The sequence below is a fragment of the Octopus bimaculoides genome, chromosome 10 (assembly GCF_046866305.1).
Source record: "Octopus bimaculoides isolate indiv1 chromosome 10, ASM4686630v1, whole genome shotgun sequence".
NCBI lineage: Eukaryota > Metazoa > Mollusca > Cephalopoda > Octopoda > Octopodidae > Octopus > Octopus bimaculoides.
This window is the reverse complement of record NC_142937.1, coordinates 89,311,856-89,337,717: the sequence shown is the minus strand read 5'-3', so window position 1 is coordinate 89,337,717 and position 25,862 is coordinate 89,311,856. Positions and strand designations below refer to the sequence as shown.

The window sequence follows — 25,862 nt, the reverse complement described above, 5'->3', positions numbered from 1 at the left end:
TGACTTCTGCTGGACACTTTACCATGATCAACCAGATCAGGAACACTGCAGGAAATCCAGATCATAATGTTTTTCTAATCCTGTTATTCTAACTTTGTTTTGTCTGACCCATTTTTTGCATTTTCACTATTTGTAGAATGATAGCGATGATGTTTAACTCGATAAACTCATTTACTTTCTAAAAATGATATGTCTTTATTTATTATGTTAATGATTTCATATACACAAATATGTAAATATTTGCATATAGCAACTGAAAAACTGATACATGCTACATACAAATGGAATGAAATTTTGAAATCAGCATGAAAAATTAGTCTAAAAAAGTTGGTTTGCATTCATGAGTATAATGCATTTAATTTTGTTGACTAGTGTTATTAATGGTAGTAAAAGATTCTCAATCTAAGATTCCCATTGGCTATCTAATTGTTGCTCTACTGATTCTACCACCCACCACCCTTACTATTATAACAACAACAGTAATAATAATTATTATTTGAATACAGGAAAAAGGCAAGAAATTTTGGTGAGTGTTTAGATGACTTCAATGCCTGCCACTAAACCCTCTACTAGACTGGTACTTTATTTTATTGACTCTGAGTTCAAATATGGCTGACCTTAGCAGTATTTGCACTCAGAATGTAAAGACCCAGAATGCATATCACAAAGCATACTTTTCAATACTCTAATGATTCTGTCAATCTGCCACCTTAATAATAAGAAGAAACTAATTTCTAGTTTAGGGGCCACAAATTTTGCAGCAAGAGTCAACCCCAGTACTTGACAAGTACTTTGTTCCATAGAGTTTACAAGAGTGACAATGTTGATCCGAGTGGGACATAATTTTAGAATGTAAAGAAATGCAACAAAATTATCATAATATATTTTGTTTGGTTCTATACTGATTTTGAAACCCACAAATAATAATAATGAGTCCAAATCTTTGCTACAAGGGCAGCTTGGAGGAGGGGATTAAGTTGATTACTTTGGTCCCAGTGTGTAACTGGTACTTATTTAATCGAACCCAAAAGGATGAAAGGCAAAGTCAACCTCGGCAGAATTTAAACTCAGAACATAACAGCAGACAAAATACCTTTAAGCATTTCACCTGGTGTGCTAACGATTCTGCCAGCTCACCGCTGTAATAATAATAATAATAATAATAATTTCAAATTATGACGCAAGACCAGCAATTTTTGGGGAGGGGTTTAATTGATGACATCAACCACATTGTTCAACAGGTACTTATTTTATTAACCCTGAAAGGATGAACCCAGAACATAAAAAAAACTGGAAGAAATGCCACTTAACTTTTTATCCAATACACAAATATTCTACCAGCTCACCACCTTAATAATAATAATAATAATAATAATAATAATAATGTTTCTACTAAAGGCACAAGGCCTGAAATTTTGGGGGAAGAGACTAATCGATTACATTGAACCCAATACTCTACTGGTCCTTAATTTATCAACCCTGAAAGGATGAAAGGCAAAGTCGACCTCGGCAGAATTTGAACTCAGAACGTTGCAGGAGATGAAATACTGATAAGCATTTTACCCAACGTGCTAACGACTCTGCCACCTCGTCACCTTAGTAGTAATAATAATAATAATAATTTTTTCTAATGTAGGCACAAGGTGGCAAATTAAATAACCCAGCACTTGACTGGTGCATACTTCACCAACCTTAAGTTGAAATGATGGTGATGATGATGAAAAAAACATAAGTCACAGGTGAAACGGTTTTAACCAATCAATAAATTAATCTAGTTTGCTTGGCCAGTAGGTTAGTATTAAAAATAAAATCCAAAAGATCAAGGAAAGAAAAGCCATATCTGCAAAACTCATTGGACAGCTTTGCAGAAGTTGACTTTCATATGAGGAAAGGTAAGCTAGGGTCGGGGAGCCAACAAAGGAACCCCCCCCCCCCACTATCACTCTCACAATAAAGAAAAAAACCATTTAATATATCATATAAAAAAGATGCATCCATGAAATTTGTTTCAGATATAATTGAGAGATAAACAAGACTTCAGTAGTTCTTTACATAAGTTTGTACATACAGAGAAGGCTTTAAATTGAACTTAAACACACACACACAATATATATATTTATATAAATATATATATATAGTGTATTTACACTGATCCAGTTACTCATTGCTCTAGAGTTTATCCAATATGTAGCCAGTTTCTTCGACAGATAAAAGACTGGATCATTCTACTACTATCAGAGGAACTGGCTACAGTTAAGGTAATTCTAGAGTAACAGGCCATTGGATCATCCTAAGTAATAAACTGTTACATTCTACTCAAGTATTGAGAATTTTTCTTTTTCCATTTGTTAAAACCAATAATATATATGACATGTAAACATAAATATTATGCATACATACATTACATATATACATATTGCACATACATTTTTAGACACATGCATGCACAGTGCTGAAAATGGTGAAGAGGAACAAATAACTTCTTGATTTCTAGTTGTTTGTTTGCTGTGTATTTTGTGTTATTGTTGAGTTTCTGAATAGACTGAGACAAGTTATTGGTTTTTAAGCTTCTGCAAAGGCTCGACCATTCTGATGCCCAGTCTCACCATTATTCCAATTGTCTCCTGATAGATTAGCATTCTTGATTTGGGATTTGCAAGTACAAGATATATACATATATATATATATATATATATATATATATATATATATATAAACATACACACACATTTGAGCATTGAACATAGAAAAAATGGATTTGGTTCATTATAAGATGATCTGCAAATGATGAATCTTTTAGCTGTAATGTAACAGAAGGATAATCCAGCTATTATTTATGTGTGTATATGTGTGTGTGTGTGTAAGTGTGTGTGTGCACGCATGCATGCATGTGTGTATTTGTGTATCATGATCTTATTGTATACAGTGCCCAGGTGCACTACAATATATATGTGTGTTTTAAAAAATTGATAGAAAAATTAGATGTAATGGAAATATCTTTTCTTCATTTATTTATATACACATATAAAAAGTCTGAATTTTCCAACACTAGACAACAACACAAAGAACAAGATAAAAGGAGTTGAGCAATATTCTATCTCCTTTCCTTAGGAAAATCCAAACTTTCCAAATCTGTTTATAAATAAAAGATACTTCCCTATTTCATAAGAACTTTTATTCATATATATATATATATACATGCATGTATAATATTAAACATTATAACTTATATATGTATCTGTATATACACACATATATCATATATATAAATAATTATTAAGCATTTAATGTGTGTATATATATATATATATATATATATATATATATATATATATATATATATATATCATTTACAAAAACTTATATTTGTAGGCGTGTGGGAGTGTGGGTTGCGCTTTGGGTGGTTCAGTCAGCTTTTTGTCGTCGAGTCTTTGCAACATTAGACTCTTTTTTATTTGTCTTCTTCTTTCTCTTTTCCTTGTGTTCTATTTGTTTGGCAAGCTGCCATGCCAAGATGGCACTGACAAAGAAGAATGGAGACAAACACAAGAGCACGTAGTAGATGAATTCCCATGGGCTTGTTGCAGCCCACCTGATCAATCTCCCTACCATCTCATTCCAATCCCAGTCTTCAAACATTTTGGTTTAATTTCTTTCTTTCTGTTTCCTTGCAGTTATTCTTCAGATGAAAGTTCAACAAACTCTAAGGCACCTGAAAAAGACAAATATATTTCTATATTCAGAGGAAACAGTTATGTTATGCAAGAGAGAATGCTGCACAGGTATGTACGGGTGAAACATGACAGTTGGGTAAAAAGGGGCCAAAACAATTGAAGTAGGTGTCCAGAGAAGACAAAGACTGAGGATGACATGGGAAGGGGTAATGAAAGATGATCTTAGAATGCTAAAACTCACAAGGGGGATGATAAGTGACTGCAACATGTGAAAAGGTGCCCAGCTACAGCAGATCTGTCCAACACATGCCAGCACAGAAAGAAACAAGTATGATAATAATGATGACAATAAATATATGTCTTATATAATTCATATTACAAATGTTATCCATCCGATAATATATAATTAGATCTGTGTATGTACATACATACAATATCTATATGCATATATATATATATATATATATATATATATATATATATATATATATATAAACAATTGCAGTGTGGAAAGTGTTTATAAGCCATTTAAAAACACAAAAACTGTTAGGTCCACTTCAACATTCTAATTTAATTTGCCAAAATATTTTTGTCGCTTCCATGCTTGAAGTGAATCTAATGGTTTTTGTGTGTTTTTAAATGGCTTATAAACACCTTCCACGCTGCAATTGTTTTCGTTTCAGCACATGATCTCAGATCAGGTCACTTGCTATGCAAGTACATCTCCATTATATATATATATATATATAGATCAATATACATATCATCCTCATCATCATTTGACGTCCATTTTCCATGCTGGCATGAGTTGGATGGTTTGACAGGAGCTGGCTAGCTGAAGAGCTGTTCAGGCCCCCTGTCTGTTTTGGCAAGGTTTCTAAGGCTGGATACCTTTCCTAATGTCAACCACTTTAGAGAGTGTACTGAGTGTTTTTACACAGCACTGGCATGGGTGCTTTTTTTATGTTGCACCAGCACCTACAAGCCTGCAAGATTAAGGACGCTCAGCTAGAGAGGGTTGCAGGGGACAAACCTAATCACACCTTTACTTAGCTTGACGTGTCTTTCCAAGCAAAGCGGACTGCCAGGAGTCTCGGTCCCCTGTCGTCTCCTCTGAGATCCTTTCTCACCACTTCATCCAGCAGCTTCCTGGGATGGATTTCCATACTTTAACAACGAGAATTCAGTCACTTAACCAACAGAATAACCAGCTCCTGATTTAACAAGTGGCTAAGCGTTCTAGACAAATGTGCTCTTACTACAGAACCAGGGTAGCACAGTTTATGACAATGTTGTACCTTTCTCATAACTAGAAAGTGAATTTCTTAACCACTTGGCCATACCAACAACCAAATATAATCCCTTCTGCAATAGGCACAAGGCCTGAAATTTTGGGGAAGGGGAACAGTCAATCACATCACCCTCAGTGCATGACTGGTACAACTTATTTCATCAACTCCAAAACGATGAAAGGCAAAGTTGACCTCAGTAGAATTAAAGCTGCTAAGCATTTTGTCTGGCCAACATTACATTCATATATTTTCATAGACCATCGTTGAGTGGTTAACAAGCTAACTTCATGCCCATGTGGTTCTGGGTTCAATTTCATTGAGACATACCTTTAGCTTTGGGTTAATCAAGATAGTGTTGAGTAGAATTTGGTATGCAGAAACTCATTGTACTTGGTATATGTGTGGTGAATGTATGTCAAGTCTTTTTATAACACTTAATTTATTTATTCATAAAATAGAAATACATAGAATAAATGCCAAACTGAAATAAGGGTAGAGATGGACTATATGTAATCTGAACCTTTCCCTGCCTTATTTATTAATTTTTTTTTTTACGGAATCCCACGTTTTAGGCTATGGAGATTCCGATTCTGAAAAAAATTTTTTGAAAAATTTCAATTCCCCCTCACCACCAAGCAGGCTATTTACATGCTAGAAATAACAGCCAAATCTCACAAAACTAGTGTTAGGGTTAGGTTTAGGGTCAGGGTTACGGTCAGGGTTTCAGTTAGGGTTAGGTTTACCCTGTGGATCTATATAAAAACCGGGGGGGGGGGGAGGGATCGAAATTTTGAAATTGAGATTTTGGAAAATTTTTTTTCCAGAATCGGATTCTCCATGGTCCATAAAAAAAAAAAAAATTTAAAAGGAGGGGTATACCCAGATTACATATACTCCATCTCCACCGAAATAAGTACTAGGACCAAATATAATTGACCAAAGTGAAACATTAAAAAAATAATATATATTTGAGCGCACACACGTACTGTGTGTGTGTGTGTGTGCGCGTGTGTGTGTAGAGAGAGAGAGAGAGAGAGGGGGAAAGCAGTGGCAGAAAGGTAGAAATAGAAGTGGGAGGGTTAAATGGGCGATTAACCGAAAATTGGGAGAACTACCAAATTTAGAGTAGGAACTGAAACCAGCATGCCGTCTCTGTCGTGTAACAGAGCATGTGATTGATATAACACGTATTAAAATAAAGAAGTGGATAATTTATCTAAACTACTATTAAAAATAATAGACGTTTTAATTTAGGCAAAAGGCCAACAATGTTTTTGTGAATAGAGGAGGAATTAATAATAGCGACTAATATAGGCACAAGTCCTGAAATTAATTGAGGAGTAAGTAGTCGATTAAATCAACCCCAGTACCTTATTTTATCGACCTCAGGGGATAAATGATGAACTGACCTCGGCTGAATTTGACCTCAGATTAGAAAGGAATTTTGTCCGAAAGCTCTTACCATTCTGCTAATGCACTGCCATTTCTACAACATGAAATAGCTTTTTAGTATGAGCACAGTGCCATTTGATGGATGGATATAGTTTATTAGATTGACTTCATGTTTACGAAAAAGCCTCAAATGGTCACTCGAGGTGTTAGAAATAGCAGTCAAATTACATCCTGCCGTCCTGAAAACTGAAGAACACATATGACAAGGTAGTCCTAGATAAGCAAGACAGCGAACTGTCATGGCTAGACCACTTTTCACTATAGATCTGCTCGACTGGAGTGGACTAGGGCTAAAGAACAATAACTAGTACTTAATTTTATCGATACTGGAAGATGAAAGACAGTAGATTTCAATGGGATTGGAACACGTAGAGAGTTGCAACTAAATACCGCAAAGCATTCTGTCAGACAACTATTATTTCTGCTAATACACTATCGGTGTCTTCTCAAGAAGACAATTGCAGCGTGGAAGGTGTTTATAAGCCATTTAAAATAACATACAAAATCCGTTAGATTCACTTCAACATTTAAATTTAATTTGTCAAAATATTTTCGTCGCTTTGAGACCGCGACCTGTTCACTGACAAAATTCTGTGCTGCATCACACACATATATATATAAATATATATATATGTGTGTGTGTGTGTGTATGTATGTATGTATGTATGAATGGTTTTATAGTTAAGCATTAAGTCAACTGATGTAGTTCAGGGTCCTAAACGATTGAATGGACTCAGGTATGTTGGTGGTTAATTTCATCCACGTCAATAGGGCGAAAGGAAGACTTCGAATTCAGAGGACCGTTACTTAAATCATTCAGTCAAGCGATTTACGATTTCTACTAAGACTAATAATAACATTTTATTCGCTGCAAAGTTTAAACATAACAACCGAAATGAGTCGGTTGCTAATTGTGGTTCGAGTCTTCTCAAACCATGTTAATTTCGCTTCGAAACTAACAACCGAGAAGAGTGGGAGGGGAACCAGTTGGAACGAAGTGTGTGTGGAAGAAAGAAAATGAAACGTAACAATACAGCAGGTATAAATCAAAATTGGAACAGTTTGAAAATAGAATGTAATCAGTCATTAATTTAATGTAATTACAAGTCTCACCTCAGAGTGAACGTTCTACGGCAGCTAAAATTTAAGTTTCTGATATAAATAAGTGGTTTCTGTGAAATCTTTACGCCAGAGCATGTGCTCACCATTTGCTAGAGAGTGCAGCTGTAAAGGGGGATAAGGCAGAGATGACGACCCTAATTTTCGTGTCTATTTCAAGAAAAACATTTTATTTGAAATCTAGTTAAAACACATCTTGTTAACCCCGATTAATCCGATCAATATATCTATATATGTCTGTGTGATATGTATTACACGTGTACAGCTATCGACATTAAAGTTTCCCATAGATTTTGTACTCGTTCAAATTTGATAAAAGAATTGGTCGTATTTTTTGGCATGCATGGGTTTTTGTTTGCGCTTACACACAAGAATATGAGCACGCGAATACGTCTTTCAAAAGATGTTCCAACTGTGGACATTCTGTCTTTCAAAAGCATTCCAACCGAACTGATCTAGCCTCTGTTAAGAGTTTCAAACGTGAACATTTCATTTTGTTTTGTTTTCAGACTAAATCTTCCTTTTGTTATACTCTACCTTTTTTTAAAAAGACACATTAGATCAGTGGTTTCCAACCTTTTCACTAACAAGGACCCCTTATTTAAATGAGTTTTCCCACGGACCACTTTTAATATATATATTATCATCGTTTAACGTCCGCCTTCCATGCTAGGAGGAAGTGGCGGTGGTGGAGAAGAAGAAGAAGAATAGGGCAAAGGAGGCATCATCATCATCACTAATGATTTTTTTTACTCATTTACTAGTTTCAGCCATAGATCTACGGTCAAACTAGAGCAGAGAGCAATAAATTTAACGAGAGAGATTCATTCAGGTCAATACAAAGATCTTTATTATGAATTTAAAGAATGAAATTAAAATATAATATTGGGAAAGGAATAAATAATTCAGAAACAATATTTATTTTATTACTTCTTTGTACCATCAGTTTCTGTCTTCTTGCCAGGTATTATTTCATATTCAGGATATTCTGGGAATTTTCCTAATAATAAAGACAAAAGAGAAAGAGCAACAATAAGAGAGAAAATATTCATATACCAATACATTATACACCAATTCATACATTTGTCCATATTCTAACACCATCTATCCATTTGTCCAAATACTTCTATATAAATATACCATAATATTTCAGATCACCCAAATCCATATTTATATATCATAACAATTATTCAACATTCATTCATACCTTCTCTCTTTCTATTTGTGTGTGTATGCATACATGCATGTGTGTGTGTGTGTGTGTGTGAGAAAATAATTTCAATAAAATCAAAAATTTATCTTGTATGTTATTTAACCTTTTAGCATTCAGATTTCTCTATCAGATGTAATGCTTATTTATTCACATTCATTTGAATTGGTCATGCATTACCATATAGCTTTGATATTTCAATGATTGTTTATTTTTAGAATAACATTGTTGGGAAGTGTGAGAGACCAGATTTGGCCAGTTTGAAAATAAAACAAGGCTAAATATTTTAGCCGGATATGGCTGTTTTTTTTAATATACCTGCAATTGCTTTGCTATTTAAATACATGCCACATAAATGATTTTAAAAATCTGTATATCCCAAATATATGAAAGCAATAGATGTTGTCTCAGACTTACATACTGCATGGCCCCCGACCCTGACAAGAATTACGTAGTTTTAAACATTGACACAGACCTTGTTACTAATCAACCCTGACCTTACCATAGGCAAGATGGCTATAGACATTGTCTCAGGCTGTTATACTATAGGATCCTTGACTCTGCCAAGGGAACAATAAATGTAGATGATTACAGACCATACTACATGGATCTTAATGATGCTATGAGTAAGACAACTGTTGACATTATCTCAGATCTTCAGACTATATGGCCCCTGAGGCTGCTGTGGCTAAGATATCTGTAGATATTGTCTCAGACATTCATGCTACAAGATCCCTGATGCTGCCAAGAGTAAGACAGCTATAGATTCTTGGGGACCCTGACCCCAACCACTAACAAAAGAATAATAAAAGAGTTTTCTTTCTATAAATTACTTACTTGGTGTCTGAGATAAAACTTTTTCCTCAGATTTGGGTGATGCACTCTGAAAATCGAATAGATTACTTTGAGAATTGTCACACATCTTCAGAAAGTATATTAATTATTACAACAAACCAGAAAACAACAAGTGGAATGATTTTAAAAATAGGGAACATTTTGAACAAGATAAGTAGATAGGAATAGTACATACCAGATAAGTACACTAGTGGCTAGGTAACTGTAGCAGTGCCCAGGTACTGCTGCACCTAAGTATTACTGTACTAGTGCACCTACCTGATCACTAGTGTCAACATATCTAGTCACTAATAACTAGGCAGGTGTACTAGTAACTATGTTTGAACAACAGTAACATACGTACACTAGGAAGTTTGTAATTGTACTGGAAAATTCATAAAGAAACAAAGAAGGTATTTAGACATTTTTTATTTGTTTCTTATTCCTTTTTAACTCCAAATTCTTCTGGTTTATTGTGTTTTTAAACTATTGTCCTAAATTATGTATATATTATATAAAGTTTTATTGAAAGGAACATTTTTATGACAAAATTACTTTCAACAAATAAAAACATCAATATGAAAGGAGAAATCATACTAACTGCATATTTTTGATCTAATTCCTTAGCTCGCTGAATAGTTCTCATCATTTTTGCATAGTTTCTTTGAATTTCCTAGAACAAACAAATAATCACATTCAAATTTAAAGAAATCAAAGAACTGTTACATTTGGAATCTTCTCAATCCATTTACACTCAAACTTTCTTTTAAATTTACCATGCACATCAAGCAGACTATTCATGATTCCCTCCAGTTCACTAACTGGAGAGTCTTAATATTTACTATCCACTATAAAGCATTGCAAGTTTTGCATACATTTCATATAGTCAAATACATTTACTATCCATGTTTCATGGCCATACAACATGATACATACATGCACCACATATAATCCTATACATTCACCTGCCATACAACTCACTACACACATCTCACATTGTCCTTAATGCCATCACACATTTTCCTTATGCCAAAGTCTTTAACATTAACTGTGTTTCACTAGCATACATCGTCACACATCTTATGCCCAATACATATAGTTCTCTTACACATGTCACTGTCCATATTTAACAATTATACACCATTACACAAATTTCATGCACTTCAAATAGACTTCTACATTCACTGTTTCCTCTAAGTTCACTGTTAATGTTTTATAGCTATACACCATCACTCATCTCATACACACAATATTAATTGCCACACACAGATTAATATACACATCTGATATAGTCAGTGTTTCACTGCCATACAACATTATACATCTTATACACACCACATGTAGTCTCATATATATCCATCACCACCATACACCATCACACAAGTTATAAATATCGCACATAAAGCCTTCTACCTTCACTGTTCATGCCTCACTCTCATACCTCATATATATTACACAAACTTTTATAGTCCTTAACATTCATTGTCTATATTTCACTGCCATACAGCATCATCACACATCTTACACATCACATATAGCTCTCTCTGCATTCATTGTCTGATTTGAACCTACAGCCCCAGTGAATTAAGGACATTACCTGCCCCACTGAGCAGCAGATTCTAAAAGAAGCAATATATCAGAAATATAATTAATACTAATTTTACAGGCAAATGTATTACAAATATATAAATAATATGTTGCATTTATAATAGGTTACACCTTCAATTTCATCATATAGTCGTAGCATTGCATACATAGAGGGGAGCAGACAAACAGATCAGAAAATTCCGATGCTTAGATCAGGATGTCGCTGTATTTTATTGTTAACCTCACTGAATACAGATGAGGTTATTTCCCTTGAAATTGTAACATTTGAATATGTTGTCACATGCAGAAAAACATTAAAGGAAGAAAGGGTGGTGTGGTGATGATGATGATGATAGGTGTGGGAGAGAAACATGATCAGAGGAAGTGAGAAGGCAGGTGTTAAAATGTTGATAAGAACGAAACATGATAATACTTGCAAACTACTGTCCCAATATTACCAAGGACTGCAGGCATTTTTTCATGTTTCTAGAGAGGACACTATTTTACACCTGGTCACTTCAGCTAGAAGTTAGAAATACATACCAGATCCTCTGGGACTCCTACATTCAATAAACTTGAGAGCTTATTTGACAGAATTCGAACCACTAATATCCAGATCCTTACTACCTCAGCAATTTGCAGTTATCAGAAAATATCTTACCTTAGCTTAAGTTACTCAAAACCACTTCAAAGAAGTTTTCTTACCTCTTCTGTTGGTGGATTTTGTCGCTTGCCACGGATCCAAGCTGAAAAAATTCCCATTGAGTAATTTACATTAGACACAAAAACACAAAATAAAACAAAACATAGTATTACCATTTCAGAGTTATATTTCTTCTCAAATACACATACCTATCATCATCATCATCATCATCGTTTAACGTCCGCTTTCCATGCTAGCATGGGTTGGACGATTTGACTGAGGACTGGTGAAACCGGATGGCAACACCAGGCTCCAGTCTGATTTGGCAGAGTTTCTACAGCTGGATGCCCTTCCTAACGCCAACCACTCAGAGAGTGTAGTGGGTGCTTTTACGTGTCACCCGCACGAAAACGGCCACGCTCGAAATGGTGTCTTTTATGTGCCACCCGCACAAGCCAGTCCAGGGGCACTGGCAACGATCTTGCTCGAAAATCCTACAGGAGCCAGTCAGGCGGTACTGGCAACGGCCACGCTCAAAATGGTGCATCTCATGTGCCACCCGCACAAGAACCAGTCCAGGGGCACTGGCAACGATCTTACTTGGCTTGCCGGGTCTTCTCACGCACAGCCCATTTCCAAAGGTCTCGGTCCGTAGTCATCGCCTCGGTGAGGCCCAATGTACGAAGGTCTTGCCTCACCACCTCAGCCCAGGTCTTCCTGGGCCTACCTCTTCCACGGGTTCCCTCAACTGTTAGGGTGTGGCACTTTTTCACGCAGCTATCCTCCTCCATTCTCACCACATGTCCATACCAGCGCAATCGTCTCTCTTGCACGCCACAACTGATGCTTCTAATGTTCAGCTTTTCTCTCAAGATACTTACACTCTGACGGGTATTCACATTGACATTACACATCCAACGGAGCATACTGGCTTCATTCCTTGCGAGCTTACGTATGTCCTCAGCAGTTACAGCCCATGTTTCACTGCCATGTAGCATGGTTGTTCGTACGCATGCGTCATACAGTCTGCCTTTTACTCTGAGTGAGAGTCCCTTTGTCGCCAGCAGGGGTAAGAGCTCTCTAAACTTTGCCCAGGCTATTCTTATTCTAGCAGCTACACTTTCAGCGCACCCACCCCCACTACTAACTTGGTCGCCCAGATAGCGGAAGCTATCGACTACCTCTAGTTTTTCACCCTGGAATGAGATAGAAGTTGTTTCCTGTTTGTTTGCAGTCTTTATTGCACCTGAACATCTGCCACAAACAAAAACTAACTTGCTAGTTAACCTGCCTTTGATGTTGCTGCACCTCTTATGTGTCCATAGCTTGCACCGGGTACATCTTATAGAGTTACTACCTACTCCTTTTCTACATACTGAGCAGGGCCATCTACCTGAAGGGGTTTGTGTTTTATCTACCTTCCTACTTATTAGGATTTTGGTTTTAGCTAGGTTGACTCTAAGGCCCTTCAATTCTAGACCTTGCTTCCACACCTGAAACTTCTCCTCTAGTTCTGATAGTGACTCCGCAATTAGGGCAAGGTCATCAGCATAGAGGAGCTCCCAGGGGCAACTTGTCTTGAACTCCTCTGTGATTGCCTGGAGGACTATGGTAAATAATAGGGGGCTGAGGACGGAACCTTGGTGGACCCCTACCTCTACCCGGAATTCATTGCTGTACTCATTTCCAACCCTCACCTTACTGGCCGCATCTCTGTACATGGCTCGCACAGCTCTCACTAGCCATTCTTCTATCCCAAGTTTCCTCATTGACCACCAGATAAGGGATCGGGGGACCCTGTCAAAGGCTTTCTCCATGTCAACGAAAGCCAGGTACAGAGGTTTATCCTTGGCTAGGTATTTCTCTTGCAACTGTCTCACTAGAAATAAGGCATCAGTAGTGCTTTTACCTGGCACGAACCCAAACTGCATCTCATCTAAATTGATTCGCTCCCTAATTAGTTGGGCTATGACCCTCTCTGTAACTTTCATAACCTGATCTAACAGCTTGATGCCTCTGTAATTATTTGTATCTAAAGCGTCCCCTTTACCTTTGTAGCAGTTGACTATGATGCTGCTACAATTTGAAACTAATCAAGAATTTTGTTGAATTTAAATAATTAGTATGTTACAGTAATACCTCATTTTACAAGAACCTGCTTTACGAGACCCTGGGTTTATGAGATTTTACAAGTTTTATTTTCTGTTGAGCACATCTCTTGCATTTACAGTAGCATCAATAATATATGAGGCCCAACTTGGCTATCAATACCAGTAAACATACACACACACACACATACAGAGAAAAGTGACACAAAGGGCTAAACAAACGAAAGAAGAAGAAATACTGGATTACCTTCCCATTCTATAGGCATATCTGGGGGTGTCATCTGATCTCCATCTGCAGGTTCAACCCATCGAGCCCCTCTCAAGTTTCGAGAAGGATCTGAAATTTCAGAGAAATAGATTAATCTTTTGAATTTTCTGTAATGTTTCATAATTTCATATAACAAAGTTAATCAGCTAATTAACAGTCAATTATATGTCTCCAGAACTTTGGCAAGCTTTTAAAGGCTTAGCTCCACTTTTATGGTGCTCAGCAGATGAGAAAGAAATCTTTCTTTCTGGATAGTAGCAGATTAGAACCCTTACCCCATGTTCAGTTAGTCCAATCCAAGAGGTCAACAGGGTTTGTTTTCTGTTACCAGCATGTTTTTCTATGTATTTCGCCAAAAAAATGTTTTAATAAAAAGTGAAAATTTAAGAAATTTAGCGTGGGGTGAAGGGGGTGGATTTAAATTTTGAACTGCAGATTATTTTTCAGATTCGGAATCTCCGCCTTCGATATAGTGTGTTCCTTTAAAAAATAAAACCCCAACATATCGCAAAGGGGGTGCGGTCCGTGATCTTTACCTCCGCCGAACTTTCTTTTACCGAAAGGAAGAAAGGCAAAACCAATTTCGGTGGAAACTGAACTCGGTACTATCTACAAACAAACCCACATGAGATATAGTGGGAATCTCCATTATAGTTCGACCTCTTAGAAATAACAGTCAAATCACCTTCAGATCGCACTCTACCAACATTAAAAAAAAAAAAAAATGACACGGTAGATAAAGTATTGTTCGATGTCCTTGAATATATGGGACGGTCATGGCTGGAATGCTTTTGATCAAAGGTCTACTTAATCAGAATCGATCTGGAGTTAAACAACATCAATTCAACACGCAGTTCTGTAGCTATAAAGACAAAGACACGGCGAGGAACAAATAAAACATTTTCGATATTTTGAACACCCTTGACAGAGACATTCAATGTTACATAATTTCATTCCACTAAGTTATGTTTAATAAATATAATTGATACAAGAGAAAAAATTGTTTTTTTTTTTTTAACTAAAAGAAACAGTTACTTGCTTCCTTTTCGTAATATACATTCCCAAAATGATCTTTTCCAATGATTCTTTGCTGTTGTTTGACAGAATACAAAGAATTTTTAAATAGTCCCCACATCCATTTTGCTCTCCGAGACATTTTCGATCGAGCACGCAACATTTGTTTACTTCCTGTTTAGAGTTACCTCCCTTGATTGCGAAAATTGATAGGCTCAGTCCGCTTAGCTGTTAGCTGACACCTTGTACAATGTTTATGGCTAAGACTCCCTTAACTCTTGTCAACCCAGTCAAATGTAAATATCGCATAATGGCTTAGATCACAATATTTCGCTCCCAACAATCGGGGCCAGTGCAGTTTCGCACCTCTCCTTGAAAAATGCATTTTTTTTTTGAAAAAAATCTTTCGGATTCCAACGTTTTAGATGTCGGAGATTACAAATATACAAGAAAATATTTTTTCATTCCCCAAAAAATTCGGTCCCCCTAACTCGCCTGGGTTCCCAAGCTGCATTCCAATAAAGATAAACTTTATTGGAGTGACATCAAGCTGCACTGTATGATGACGAAGTCTTCTGTGGTGTTGCTGTGGCCCTAAGCCCCCTACTTAGGGGTGCCAAATATATTTGGATTCAACAACTATTTATCTATCTATCTCTGTCTGTCAATCAATCAATCAATCATGTTCAGCTGATTGAAGGAAAGAAAATGGAGAGTTGACAGTTCATAATTGTTTATTATTAATTAATTGGTAATCTTTAAAGCCATTTCCATTAGTGCCCAATGGGTAAATTACAGATTTATGCATTAAATTTGCATTTAAGGATTATTTCTTTGGAGAAAAAGATGTACCTTAAGATGTTACATGCCGACCTATCAGTTCATGCCAGCAGGCTAAATATATTTAGTCTGTTGGCATAAACTGAAGAAATTATGCTCATAACATATACTCTCTTTTACTTTTTTACTTGTCTCAGCCATTTGACTGTGGTCATGCTGGAGCACCGCCTTTAGTTATGCAAATCGACCCCAGGACTTATTCTTTGTAAGCCTAGTACTTATTCTATCGGTCTCTTTTGCCAAACCTCTAAGTTACGGGGGCATAAACACACCAGTATCGGTTGTGAAATGATGTTAGGTGGACAAACACAGACACACAAGCATATACACATGCATATATATATATATATATATATATATACACACACACACACATATATACGATGGGCTTCTTTCAGTTTCCGTCTACCAAATCCACTCACAAGGTTTTGGTCAGCCTGAGGCTATAGTAGAAGACACTTGCCCAAGGTGCCATGCAGTGGGACTGAACCCAGAACCATGTGGTTCGTAAGCAAGCTATTTACCACACAGCCACTCCAGGCAAATTTAATGCATAAAGCTGTAATTTACCTATTGGGCACTAATGGAAACAGCTGTCAGAAGTAAAGATTATCAATTTGTTAATAACAAATAGTTATTAACTTTCACCTCTCTATTTTCTTTCCTTCAATTAACTGAACATAAATTATATTCTTAATATATACCTATTGATTTAAGGAAATTTTATTTCCCCAAAATACTAGGTATAGAACCAATATTTCCTTGTAATCATCTCTTTATGAGGTTAACATATCTTCTAAACAAATATATATATGAAACAGTAGAAGTTATTTTTGTAATGGTTGAGATTAATTTGTAAACAATAGTATGGAATATCAGAGTCGTAATCAGTTTGTAAGGATTCTTCGTTGATTGCCATTATGTAAAGATGAAAGAACAGTGATTGAAGTTGTAAAGAAAATATTCATTTTATTGTTATTGTCAAAATACCTTGCCTCGATGGGCAGGTGATAAAATCATAAAGCATGCAAAGTAAAGTTAGATGTTGTAGATTTTCCATGTATAGTTTGTTTTTGTGTTCTCATCATTGTGTAGTAGTAATTACAGATAGAAATAGAGTGATGTTGTAAGAGAAAATAAAGTGAGCTAGTGAGAGTGAGAGAGTGTGGGATGAAACAACTGCTTCGTTGGTGAGTTACCATAGTGGTCCTTTTGTGCCCTTTTCTTTTGTGACAGCATTTTGTTCAGCCAGTCAGCCAGACTCTGTTCTCACTAACTGACTTTTGCTTGGGGGTTCTTGTTTTTATAACTGTCCAGAAGGATAGACATATTGTTGAAAACAATAGATTCCGTTGGTGGTACTTGTTATCTTAATTCTAGCTTTTGATGGCTTATAAGAGGTTAGAAGGTTCAAGTGGCGAAGACATTATTTTGCTTAGCTAAGGCATCTGGCAAATGTAAACTGCTGTCACAGAAAAACTATTGGTTTACCGTGAGAAAAGTGCTGTTGAAGTGTTAATTTAAATTTGGCTATCTAGGATCGAATCTACATCATGCCTGCAAGATCCACTACATATATATATATATATATATATATGAGAAGATAACTTTTATCTCAGATTATTTAAGACAATTGACTCCTCTCACTTGCAATATCTTCTGTATATTCTGGTTGAAATTATGCTGAACTTTAGTATGCTAACTGTTGTTTGATGCTCTCTGTCAACAAATGGATTGTTGTTACTTTTATATCAAGACATCTTTTGTCCCTCAGTTGATTTCATTGCTTTTGTAAAAAAATGCAAGGTACCTGGAAGTTATTGCTGATGGCAAGCTTTAATCTAATAAGAATGTGTTTAACATACTTAATAAAGCAAACAGATGCATATTATCTTATCTTCAATTACAGAAATACAATTTCTTTGTTGCGTGTATAAAACTTGTATTATGCTTTTCACTTTCTTTGATTCTAGTGTCTGGTTTGATTCTAGGTTAAACAGCAACACTTTTTTAAAGAAAATTACAAGGTAACAGAGTAAATAGACAAATAAAGGAAACATTTTGTAATTACAATTTATAAATTAGAAACAGTAATAATCAAACTAGTTAATCTGTTTATTCAAAGGGAAATATTATTAAAAAAAAAAAAAAAAATGAGGGTGGCAAAGGATGTAATATGCAAAAAGAAATCAAAGCAAAGCTTGTAAATCAGTATGTTGTGGTTTTATCCTTTTCAGCATCGGATTTAATTTTCTCAAGGATCTCTTTTACTGCACATTGGACTGCCTCTGTCTGAGTCGGTTTCACACATGTGCGTGAAGTTTTCGTAACAGCTTCAGTAACTTCTGCTTCACAGGAAATTATTTTGTCAACTGTATAAAAAAATAAGTTAAAAGAAGATTGGTATAACCATCATCATCACTACCACTATAAATTAAAGTCTGGTCTTTTTAAATGATGACCGAACAGTATACACAAGTGGCATTAAAAGAATCTTACACACAAAAATACACAGATCCAAACACACCCACTTATCTGCAAACACTTGCATGGTCACTAATGCTCCCTTGCATACACTCACATAATGAAAATGACCATAAACCACTTATACGAGACCCCCCCCCCAAAAAAAAAAATTGAAAATTTACATACAGACATACACCAACACTAACTGTATATGCAGCACCAGTCATGCTTGGCTAACCCATGAACTTTCAACTCTCCACTAAACATTCCATACACAAAGTTATTTGCCCCTGTTGATGTGAGTTTGGCTATGATCCCTAGATCCTGAGAAACAGACTGAGCTCTTTAGTGTGAATATAAATATATCCATTATACCCAACATGTGTATTGAGTTCTAATTTGAAGAATGGTCTTCCTATTTCTCTGCTGGTTCTTTCCTATTCTTCAAAGAGAGAAAGATGAGGTAGAGGGAAAGACACAACACATCTATGCATCGTCAAACATTGGTCGATAAAGGCTTGCCTATCAAGTGAATAGCCAGTGTAATTGTTAAGTCCACTATTTTAAATGTTTGAGCATATGAGATAATATTGGCTATAGGAAAGGACCTCAAGCCCTTTCAGGTTGGTTAGCACTTTATTTACTTGGTTGGCTACCCTTCCTAAATGATGTTACATTGGATCCTTACCTCTACCAAAATATAATCAAATAACAAACCATCAAAAGGATCTCTTTGCACTTATTTGACCTTAATGCTTTTAAAATCAATAAATATATTAGATAGAAAAATCTTGAAAATAACATGGCAGGAAAGGGGACAAGATGATCACAACTTATATGATGAAGTTTCATCACTGAAATATTTCTTTCTCATGGCAGATGCCATTAGAATACAACAGAGCTACTACTTTGGTAAGTGATAAGGGGCAGCAGCCTTCTCCTCAAGTCTTTTTTTTTTTTTTTTTGCGTCTACTGTAGCTGCCACTAGAATCTGCAGATGTACAGAAATAGATTGCTCAGTGGAGAGAGTGCAGTATATTTAATCTGTCATGCATGTAATTCATATGATGCATGTTGGAGTGTATACTACGGTTGACAAAATAATTGGGAAAACTGATCTGAGTCATGCCCAGATTTTGACCAACTGTCTGTAAACCATAGCTTTGGTTGAGCAAGGATGGTCTGGGATTACACAACAATAACAACAAGAAGAAAAAAGAAAGCAAAACCATAAACTTACGAAACATTCTCTTTCTTCCTATATGGATATCACAATCATGAGCAAAGTAATTCATGATAAGTGGTGTGCCATCAATTGGAATCTGTTCATTATAAGAATAATAACGAGAAATTATTTTATATAACTTATGAAATGTAAACATGTTCATCAAATATTAACTTAGAACTTGTTAAATACGATAGGAGCACCCCATCGGTTAGAGTTATCTCTTCTTGTTCTTACCTTTCCACTTGTTGATTTAAAAAGGCTGCTTACATGCACTTTTAAGCTACTCAGACCAGCCTTGAGCAATAGGTCGATTGTTGCCAGAGATTGTTTTATGTCAAACTGATAGCTTGTAGCATCGATGTGGTGAAACAACACCATGGAACACATGGAACAAACGAGGAATGCTGAAAACCAAAGAAAGGTAAAAAAAGAAAGAAAAAAAACATCATCTTTACTTTGCAGCTGAGTTTGATTAAGATTCATATAAAAAGCATGGAAATATATAAGGAAGTATGGGAAAGTATTAGACAGCTTAGTAAGAAGTATAAAAAGAACAGAGTGGTATAGGAAGGTATTAAAAAGTAAACTAAAGTGTATGAAAGATTACAATCACTTAGAAACATAAAAAGTACAAGAAATTATAGAAAACAATAAGAAAGTATCGGAAAGAATAAAAAAATGTATCAAAAAACAGAAAAATATAAGATTGATTCAGAAAATATGTGAAAGTTAATAAAGTGTAGCACAAGAAAGTATTAGGCAAAACTACAAAGAATAAGAACGAATAGGATAGGGAACTTAACCCGTTTATCATGATATTTCTGTAAAATTTTTTGCCTTTGTTTCAATTAAGTGTTTTTTACAAGAATCAGGGACAGACTCAAGCAGGTTGGTATGGAAAGGGTTAATAAGAAGCAGAATAACAATAGAAATGCAAAATTTTATTTGATATTTTATGTTTACATGCACTAACTGGTTTGCCCAGAGGCATTCCCCTTAAAACAACCCTACTACAGGTATTTCTAAGACATCTCTGCTACAAGATGTAAACCCCACTCAAATTCACTTCAAATACAGTCTTTGTTGATCATAGAAAATGCATCTAGTAGCAAGTTGGTATTACTTAGTGGTACTGTTCACCTAGCTATAAGTAAGCACTAATAGATAGCACTGTTCACTGATTTTTAAGTATGCAGTATTTCAACTAGAAGCTGCCCTGCAATATTGATGGGCTGAATTCAGTCATCACAGACGGAAAAAATTGAGTTATCTCAGAAGAGTTCTGTCATGTATTTCGTGTTATATAGACTGAAAGTTTAAGGTTTTATATCTTATATTTTGAGGTTTTTCAAAATGAGGAAAAATATTTTTAAAAATCAAAAATTGGTAGGGGTATAGTAAAAATTCACAAAAAACATTTTGTGTGAATTTGAAAATCAAACTTAAACTGAAATCCAATAAAATTTGAAGTTTAATATGAATCATTAAAGCAAATGTTTAATTTTTCTTTTAATTTCAAAATGATCTATTTTAAAATTTCAGTTCATATTTCATTCAAGTTATTTAGCTAAAATAAAATTACCATTATATTTTTTTCTTTTGTTTTCAATTTTAATTTGTAAAAGCATCCCAGTCTGGAATTTTTTTTTGATCAGAAAAGAGGTAGAGGTGTTGTTAGGGAAGGAAAAGATGCTATTGATAGAATAAAGAAAGACTAGAAATTGGATCAGAATTGCTATTATATGTGAATATGATTTTAGACCACAAGCTTCTCACTTGCAGACTAGTTTTTATGAAATAGATTATGTCAATAAACAGGTAACCAACAACAAATAGTCCTCAGCTACAAACAAACTCAAAATTTCCAGAAATAAGGCATGAACAACATTTGAAAGGACCAGAAACATAACAGGGAAGCTTAGTGTTTACTTACCAAAAAGCTTCATGATGGTAAATGCTTTTACCTCTGTAATAATTGAGAAAGAAACTGTGCTCTAAATTGCTTTTTATCAGGTTTATGATATATATATATATACATACAAACATATATACATAATATATATATTATGTATGTATATATATATATATATATAGATTTGTTTGTATGTATGTGTATATGTATATATATATATATGTGTGTGTATATATATATATATATGTATACACACATGTTTGTGTCTACCTTATCATTAAAAAAAGCATGTGAAGCGAAATATGTTCAATAAATCATCTGTAATTTTGCCAAAAACTTCTCATGTCTCTGATCAACCAATGAATTAAACTAATTTTATGCAATATTTCCTTGAATATCCGTGCAAAAATAGTCTTGTTTTAGCTAAAAGAATAGGTTGTTTATAAAAATATAACTCTCCCCATTTTCCAGTCTCACCCTGAAAAATGAATTTACAGAAGAAAAAAAAATCAGAAAATATCTGAGGCTGTAATATATAAACAAAATTTTTATTGGTATAGAGTTTATTTTATTCTTCTATTGATGTTTTATTCTGTTGTTGTTTAGGCCTGGTTCTACTTCTAGCAGGGCAAGTGTCCACATAGGGCTCTTTGTTGGTTCATTTACAATGATATTACTTTATTTCTATTATTCTTTAGACATAGGCCAGCCCTAGTCAAGTTCATCTATGAGAAAAGACATTACAGTTGTGACAATGCAGAGGAGGGGACTCTTTAGTTCTGGCACAGTATTGAATTCGGAGTTGTGTTGCATTTGTCATCTTATCCAAAATTACCCCATTAATTTTGATATGGAATAAAGTGAATCTTTTATATTGATTAATAAGTTTCATTGATCTAATATTTTTCCTTTGAGAGTTCTATACAAGCCATATGTATGTCAGACGCTAACAACCTATTGACCACATGATCCCATTAAACTGATGTATATAACTCGTGTATGTGTGTGTGTGTGTGTGCTTGTTTGAGTTTTCTTGTCTTGACATCACATAGTAGTTGTAAATGAATGTCACCATCATACAAGCAGTCATTTGTTTCCAACCTTCCTTGGAAACATGTCCAGCCATGGGTGAATGTTACATTGCTTGGAAACATGAGAAGGTTGGGGACAAGAAAAGCATCAGTTCTATATTTAAGAGATGAGGAATTATGTACATTATTTACATTTGACAGATATTTGTCAAATGTAAATAAAGAGCAGTTTTTATTTATAACCACTGAGTGAGAGAAAGGAGAGCAGCATACATTAGCATTTTCAGAGTTTCCGAAAGTGGTGTGAGTAAAGAAGTAAGTTATCTGATGAATAAAGATATGTCCCTAATACTTGCAAGAGCAGACACCATTAAAAACATTCAATGGCCAGGTGGCTGTGGTAAAATAGGTGGTGGATTAAGTCTGTAATCCAAGAACAGGTACTGTCACTTCTACAGGCTTCCACACAGCTTATGTCCCTCAAATTTCAATCACAAAGCTTTATTCTACTTGAGAGTCTGGTAGAAGACACGTGCCTAGTATTTCATTGACTGTAATATTTGGAACAGGCAATGACCTTCAACATTTTAGATTTGTAAGTTTATCATCTTAATCAGTGAGTCTCAAATCAAGCAAAATATCAATAATGAAGATGATGATGATGATAAAAAGTAGGTCACTGTATTATAGATTTCTGTATGTGATTAAAGGAAAGTGTTAATCATTATAATAATCTTTTGTGACGATAAAGGAAATTTTTATTATATGGTCAGAAAATAATTCAGTTTTGAAACACTGCCGATCTTTTATAACAATCCAGTCTACTTCACTCACAACATCCTTGACCAATGTTTCTTTACCATTTTTTCAGTATTTCCTCCATTTCCCAAGACACCTGATGAAGGCTGGAGGGTATATCAGCTGAAACATTGTGTTAACAAACAAGATGAGGACAAATATCTGTCAAATGTAAATATGTGTATATATATATATATATATATATATATGTGTGTGTGTGTGTGTGTGTATGTATATATATATACTCACACATACATTCAGTTCCATATATCAAATCTGCTTATGAGACTTTCAGCAGACTAGGGTTACAGTAGAAGCACTTACCTGAGGTGTCATACAGTAGGACTGAACCTAGAATCCTATGCCCATATCCATACAATTTTAGTTAATTAACAATGGAAATATCTAATTACAAATACTATCTTTTTGAAAAAGATACAAGAGAGTAGCAGCTTTGAGGGGAGGGGGAAGTTGATTAGATCAAACCCAGCACTACACGGATACTTATTTTATCGACTCCAGAAGGATGAAGGGCAAAGTCGGCCTCGGTGGAGTTCAAACTCTGAAGGTAGAGTCTGAAAAATGTTGCTATCCATTTTTGTCCAGCATGTTAATGATTGCAGCTTCAATAATAATGAGGATGACAACGATGACGACGAAGACGATGATGATGAAGATGATGATGATGACGATGATGATGATGACGATGATGTTGACGATGATGATGATGATGATGATGATGATGACAATTGATGGTGGTGGAGGTGGTAGTAGTGGTAATGAAATGATTTTCATTTTTGTGTGGGAAGAGAGAATGGTGTAACAATATTTCATAATTATATATATCATTATAGATCATCATCATCATCACCATCATCATTCAAAGTTTGGGTAAACCTCGTCACCCACTCACTCACTCTCTCTCTCTTTCTCTCACCCCTCTCTTCACACAAAAACGAAACTCATTTCGGCACCAAAAATTGCAAAGGGAAAATGCTTTTTCAAATTTATTTTGCAATCTGAGATTATTATATATATTATATCCAGTGATTTTAAGAGGAAGGAAAAATATATTTTTGTTTTAATATTATACTTTTACTTCGTTTCACACATACATGCAAAACTCTAACGTGTTTTTTTTTTTAGATAAATTTATTGTTCGTTATCTCTCCACACACTTCGTTACCACTATCTTCTATAACCTCTGCATTTTCACTTATTCATTTCTAACTTCTTTGAATTTTCAATCTAATGTAATCCACAATCTCTCGAAAACGTATTTCTGCAAAATCTTATCTAAAATTATGGGTAAAGAAAGAAAGAGCAAAAAATATTTGAAAATGGGGTTGGGGGTGAAATTTCCGAGGGTTCCACCACCCTCCATCCAGTTTTCCGGACCCCAAAAAGTGTTTTATAGCATATTAGGAGGTCACCGGAATTCATTCAACAAAAAGAAAAAAAATTTCCAATGATTTCCGGATATGGGGGAGGTTTCGGCCCCCCCACCCTTTCCGAACCAAAATAAGGGATTTGCAGCATATTAGGAGGTTAGGGTACTTGATTCCACACATAAGATCCGAGTTTTTTTTTTCCTGAGTGAAAATCGTGCGGGTGAAAGGATCAAAATTTACCGTAAGTACTTGGTCAATATAGCTGACTAATTGTGTGCACCTATAAGAGTTCTTGCTTTGTTAAAAATTCCTATTAGTACTATTATTTAGTGAGAGCAAGAGAAAAAAAAAATGGTATTCAGAAATTATCTGCAGGCTTTTCCAAACTGCTAATGTGAATGTAGATGATGTTTTTTGTCAACATGCGAGTTCACCAAATTTATTTCTTCATATTAAATTCCGATATGATCGTAACGAAAAAAACACCCAATTTTCTGAAAGTTATGAGAAAACAAAACCAACTTCGTATGAATTTTCCGAAACTCCTCACCTCATCCTCGAAAAAATATTTTCACAATAAATTCCGTTACAATCGGAATCTACCCATCTGAAGCGTATTTGGATGAAATTTCATTAAAAAATATAAATTTTTCTGGAAGTTATGAGGCAACAAAAATCGTGGGGAGGGGTACACATGCGGAGGAATGTCAGTTTATTTACGCTTTTTTTACTTTCGGAGATCATATCCCATAGTAAGTCGATTCCGAACGACCTGGTCAAGCACATGCTCTCAGGGTTTGTAGCAAGTGCGCCTATTATAGAAATTTGAATTAGAATGAGGGACAAAGGGAGATAATTTCAAGCCACATTTAAAAAAAAAATTTTGTTTTAATTTAATTTTAGAAATTGTTCAAAATAATTTTATTAATATTAAAGAAAAAAACAAGCGATATAAGAAAGCATTGCTACTGAAAAGATTATTGCTGAAATAAATG

The 25,862-nt window shown here is 35.0% G+C and overlaps 2 protein-coding genes and 1 long non-coding RNA gene across 3 annotated transcripts; all 3 read right to left on the bottom strand.

Annotated features, from left to right (window-relative positions):
- Nucleotides 1–3,486: 3,486 nt before the first annotated feature.
- On the bottom strand, nt 3,487–7,663 carry LOC149133804 (uncharacterized). The gene is made up of 2 exons (XR_016243485.1): nt 7,532–7,663; nt 3,487–3,712 (listed from the first exon to the last, which is right to left on the bottom strand). It is a non-coding gene; the product is annotated as an uncharacterized LOC149133804 (long non-coding RNA).
- A 701-nt stretch (nt 7,664–8,364) lies between these two features.
- LOC106874923 (NADH dehydrogenase [ubiquinone] 1 alpha subcomplex assembly factor 2) lies at nt 8,365–15,397 on the bottom strand. Its single transcript, XM_014922841.3, has 6 exons — nt 15,223–15,397; nt 14,167–14,256; nt 11,874–11,914; nt 10,183–10,254; nt 9,585–9,630; nt 8,365–8,537 (listed from the first exon to the last, which is right to left on the bottom strand). The coding sequence occupies exons 1-6, from the start codon at nt 15,362–15,364 to the stop codon at nt 8,464–8,466; spliced, it is 465 nt and encodes a 154-aa protein (XP_014778327.1). The 5' UTR covers nt 15,365–15,397; the 3' UTR covers nt 8,365–8,463.
- Nucleotides 15,398–18,142: 2,745 nt separating this feature from the next.
- On the bottom strand, nt 18,143–21,784 carry LOC106874926 (uncharacterized). Its single transcript, XM_014922843.3, has 4 exons — nt 21,669–21,784; nt 19,970–20,139; nt 19,748–19,829; nt 18,143–18,413 (listed from the first exon to the last, which is right to left on the bottom strand). The coding sequence occupies exons 1-4, from the start codon at nt 21,679–21,681 to the stop codon at nt 18,250–18,252; spliced, it is 429 nt and encodes a 142-aa protein (XP_014778329.1). The 5' UTR covers nt 21,682–21,784; the 3' UTR covers nt 18,143–18,249.
- Nucleotides 21,785–25,862: the final 4,078 nt, after the last annotated feature.

Coding starts and splice junctions, on each gene's coding strand:
- LOC106874923 (XM_014922841.3), bottom strand. CDS start 15,364: ATGTTGCGTGCTCGATCGAAAATGTCTCGGAGAGCAAAATGGATGTGG. Junction 10,255..11,873: donor AAAATCCACCAACAGAAGAG/GTAAGAAAACTT, acceptor TGTTTGTTCTAG/GAAATTCAAAGAAACTATGC. Junction 8,538..9,584: donor AGTTTTATCTCAGACACCAA/GTAAGTAATTTA, acceptor CTTTATTATTAG/GAAAATTCCCAGAATATCCT.
- LOC106874926 (XM_014922843.3), bottom strand. Junction 19,830..19,969: donor TTAAATCAACAAGTGGAAAG/GTAAGAACAAGA, acceptor TATAATGAACAG/ATTCCAATTGATGGCACACC. Junction 18,414..19,747: donor AGGAAGAAAGAGAATGTTTC/GTAAGTTTATGG, acceptor TTTTTTATACAG/TTGACAAAATAATTTCCTGT.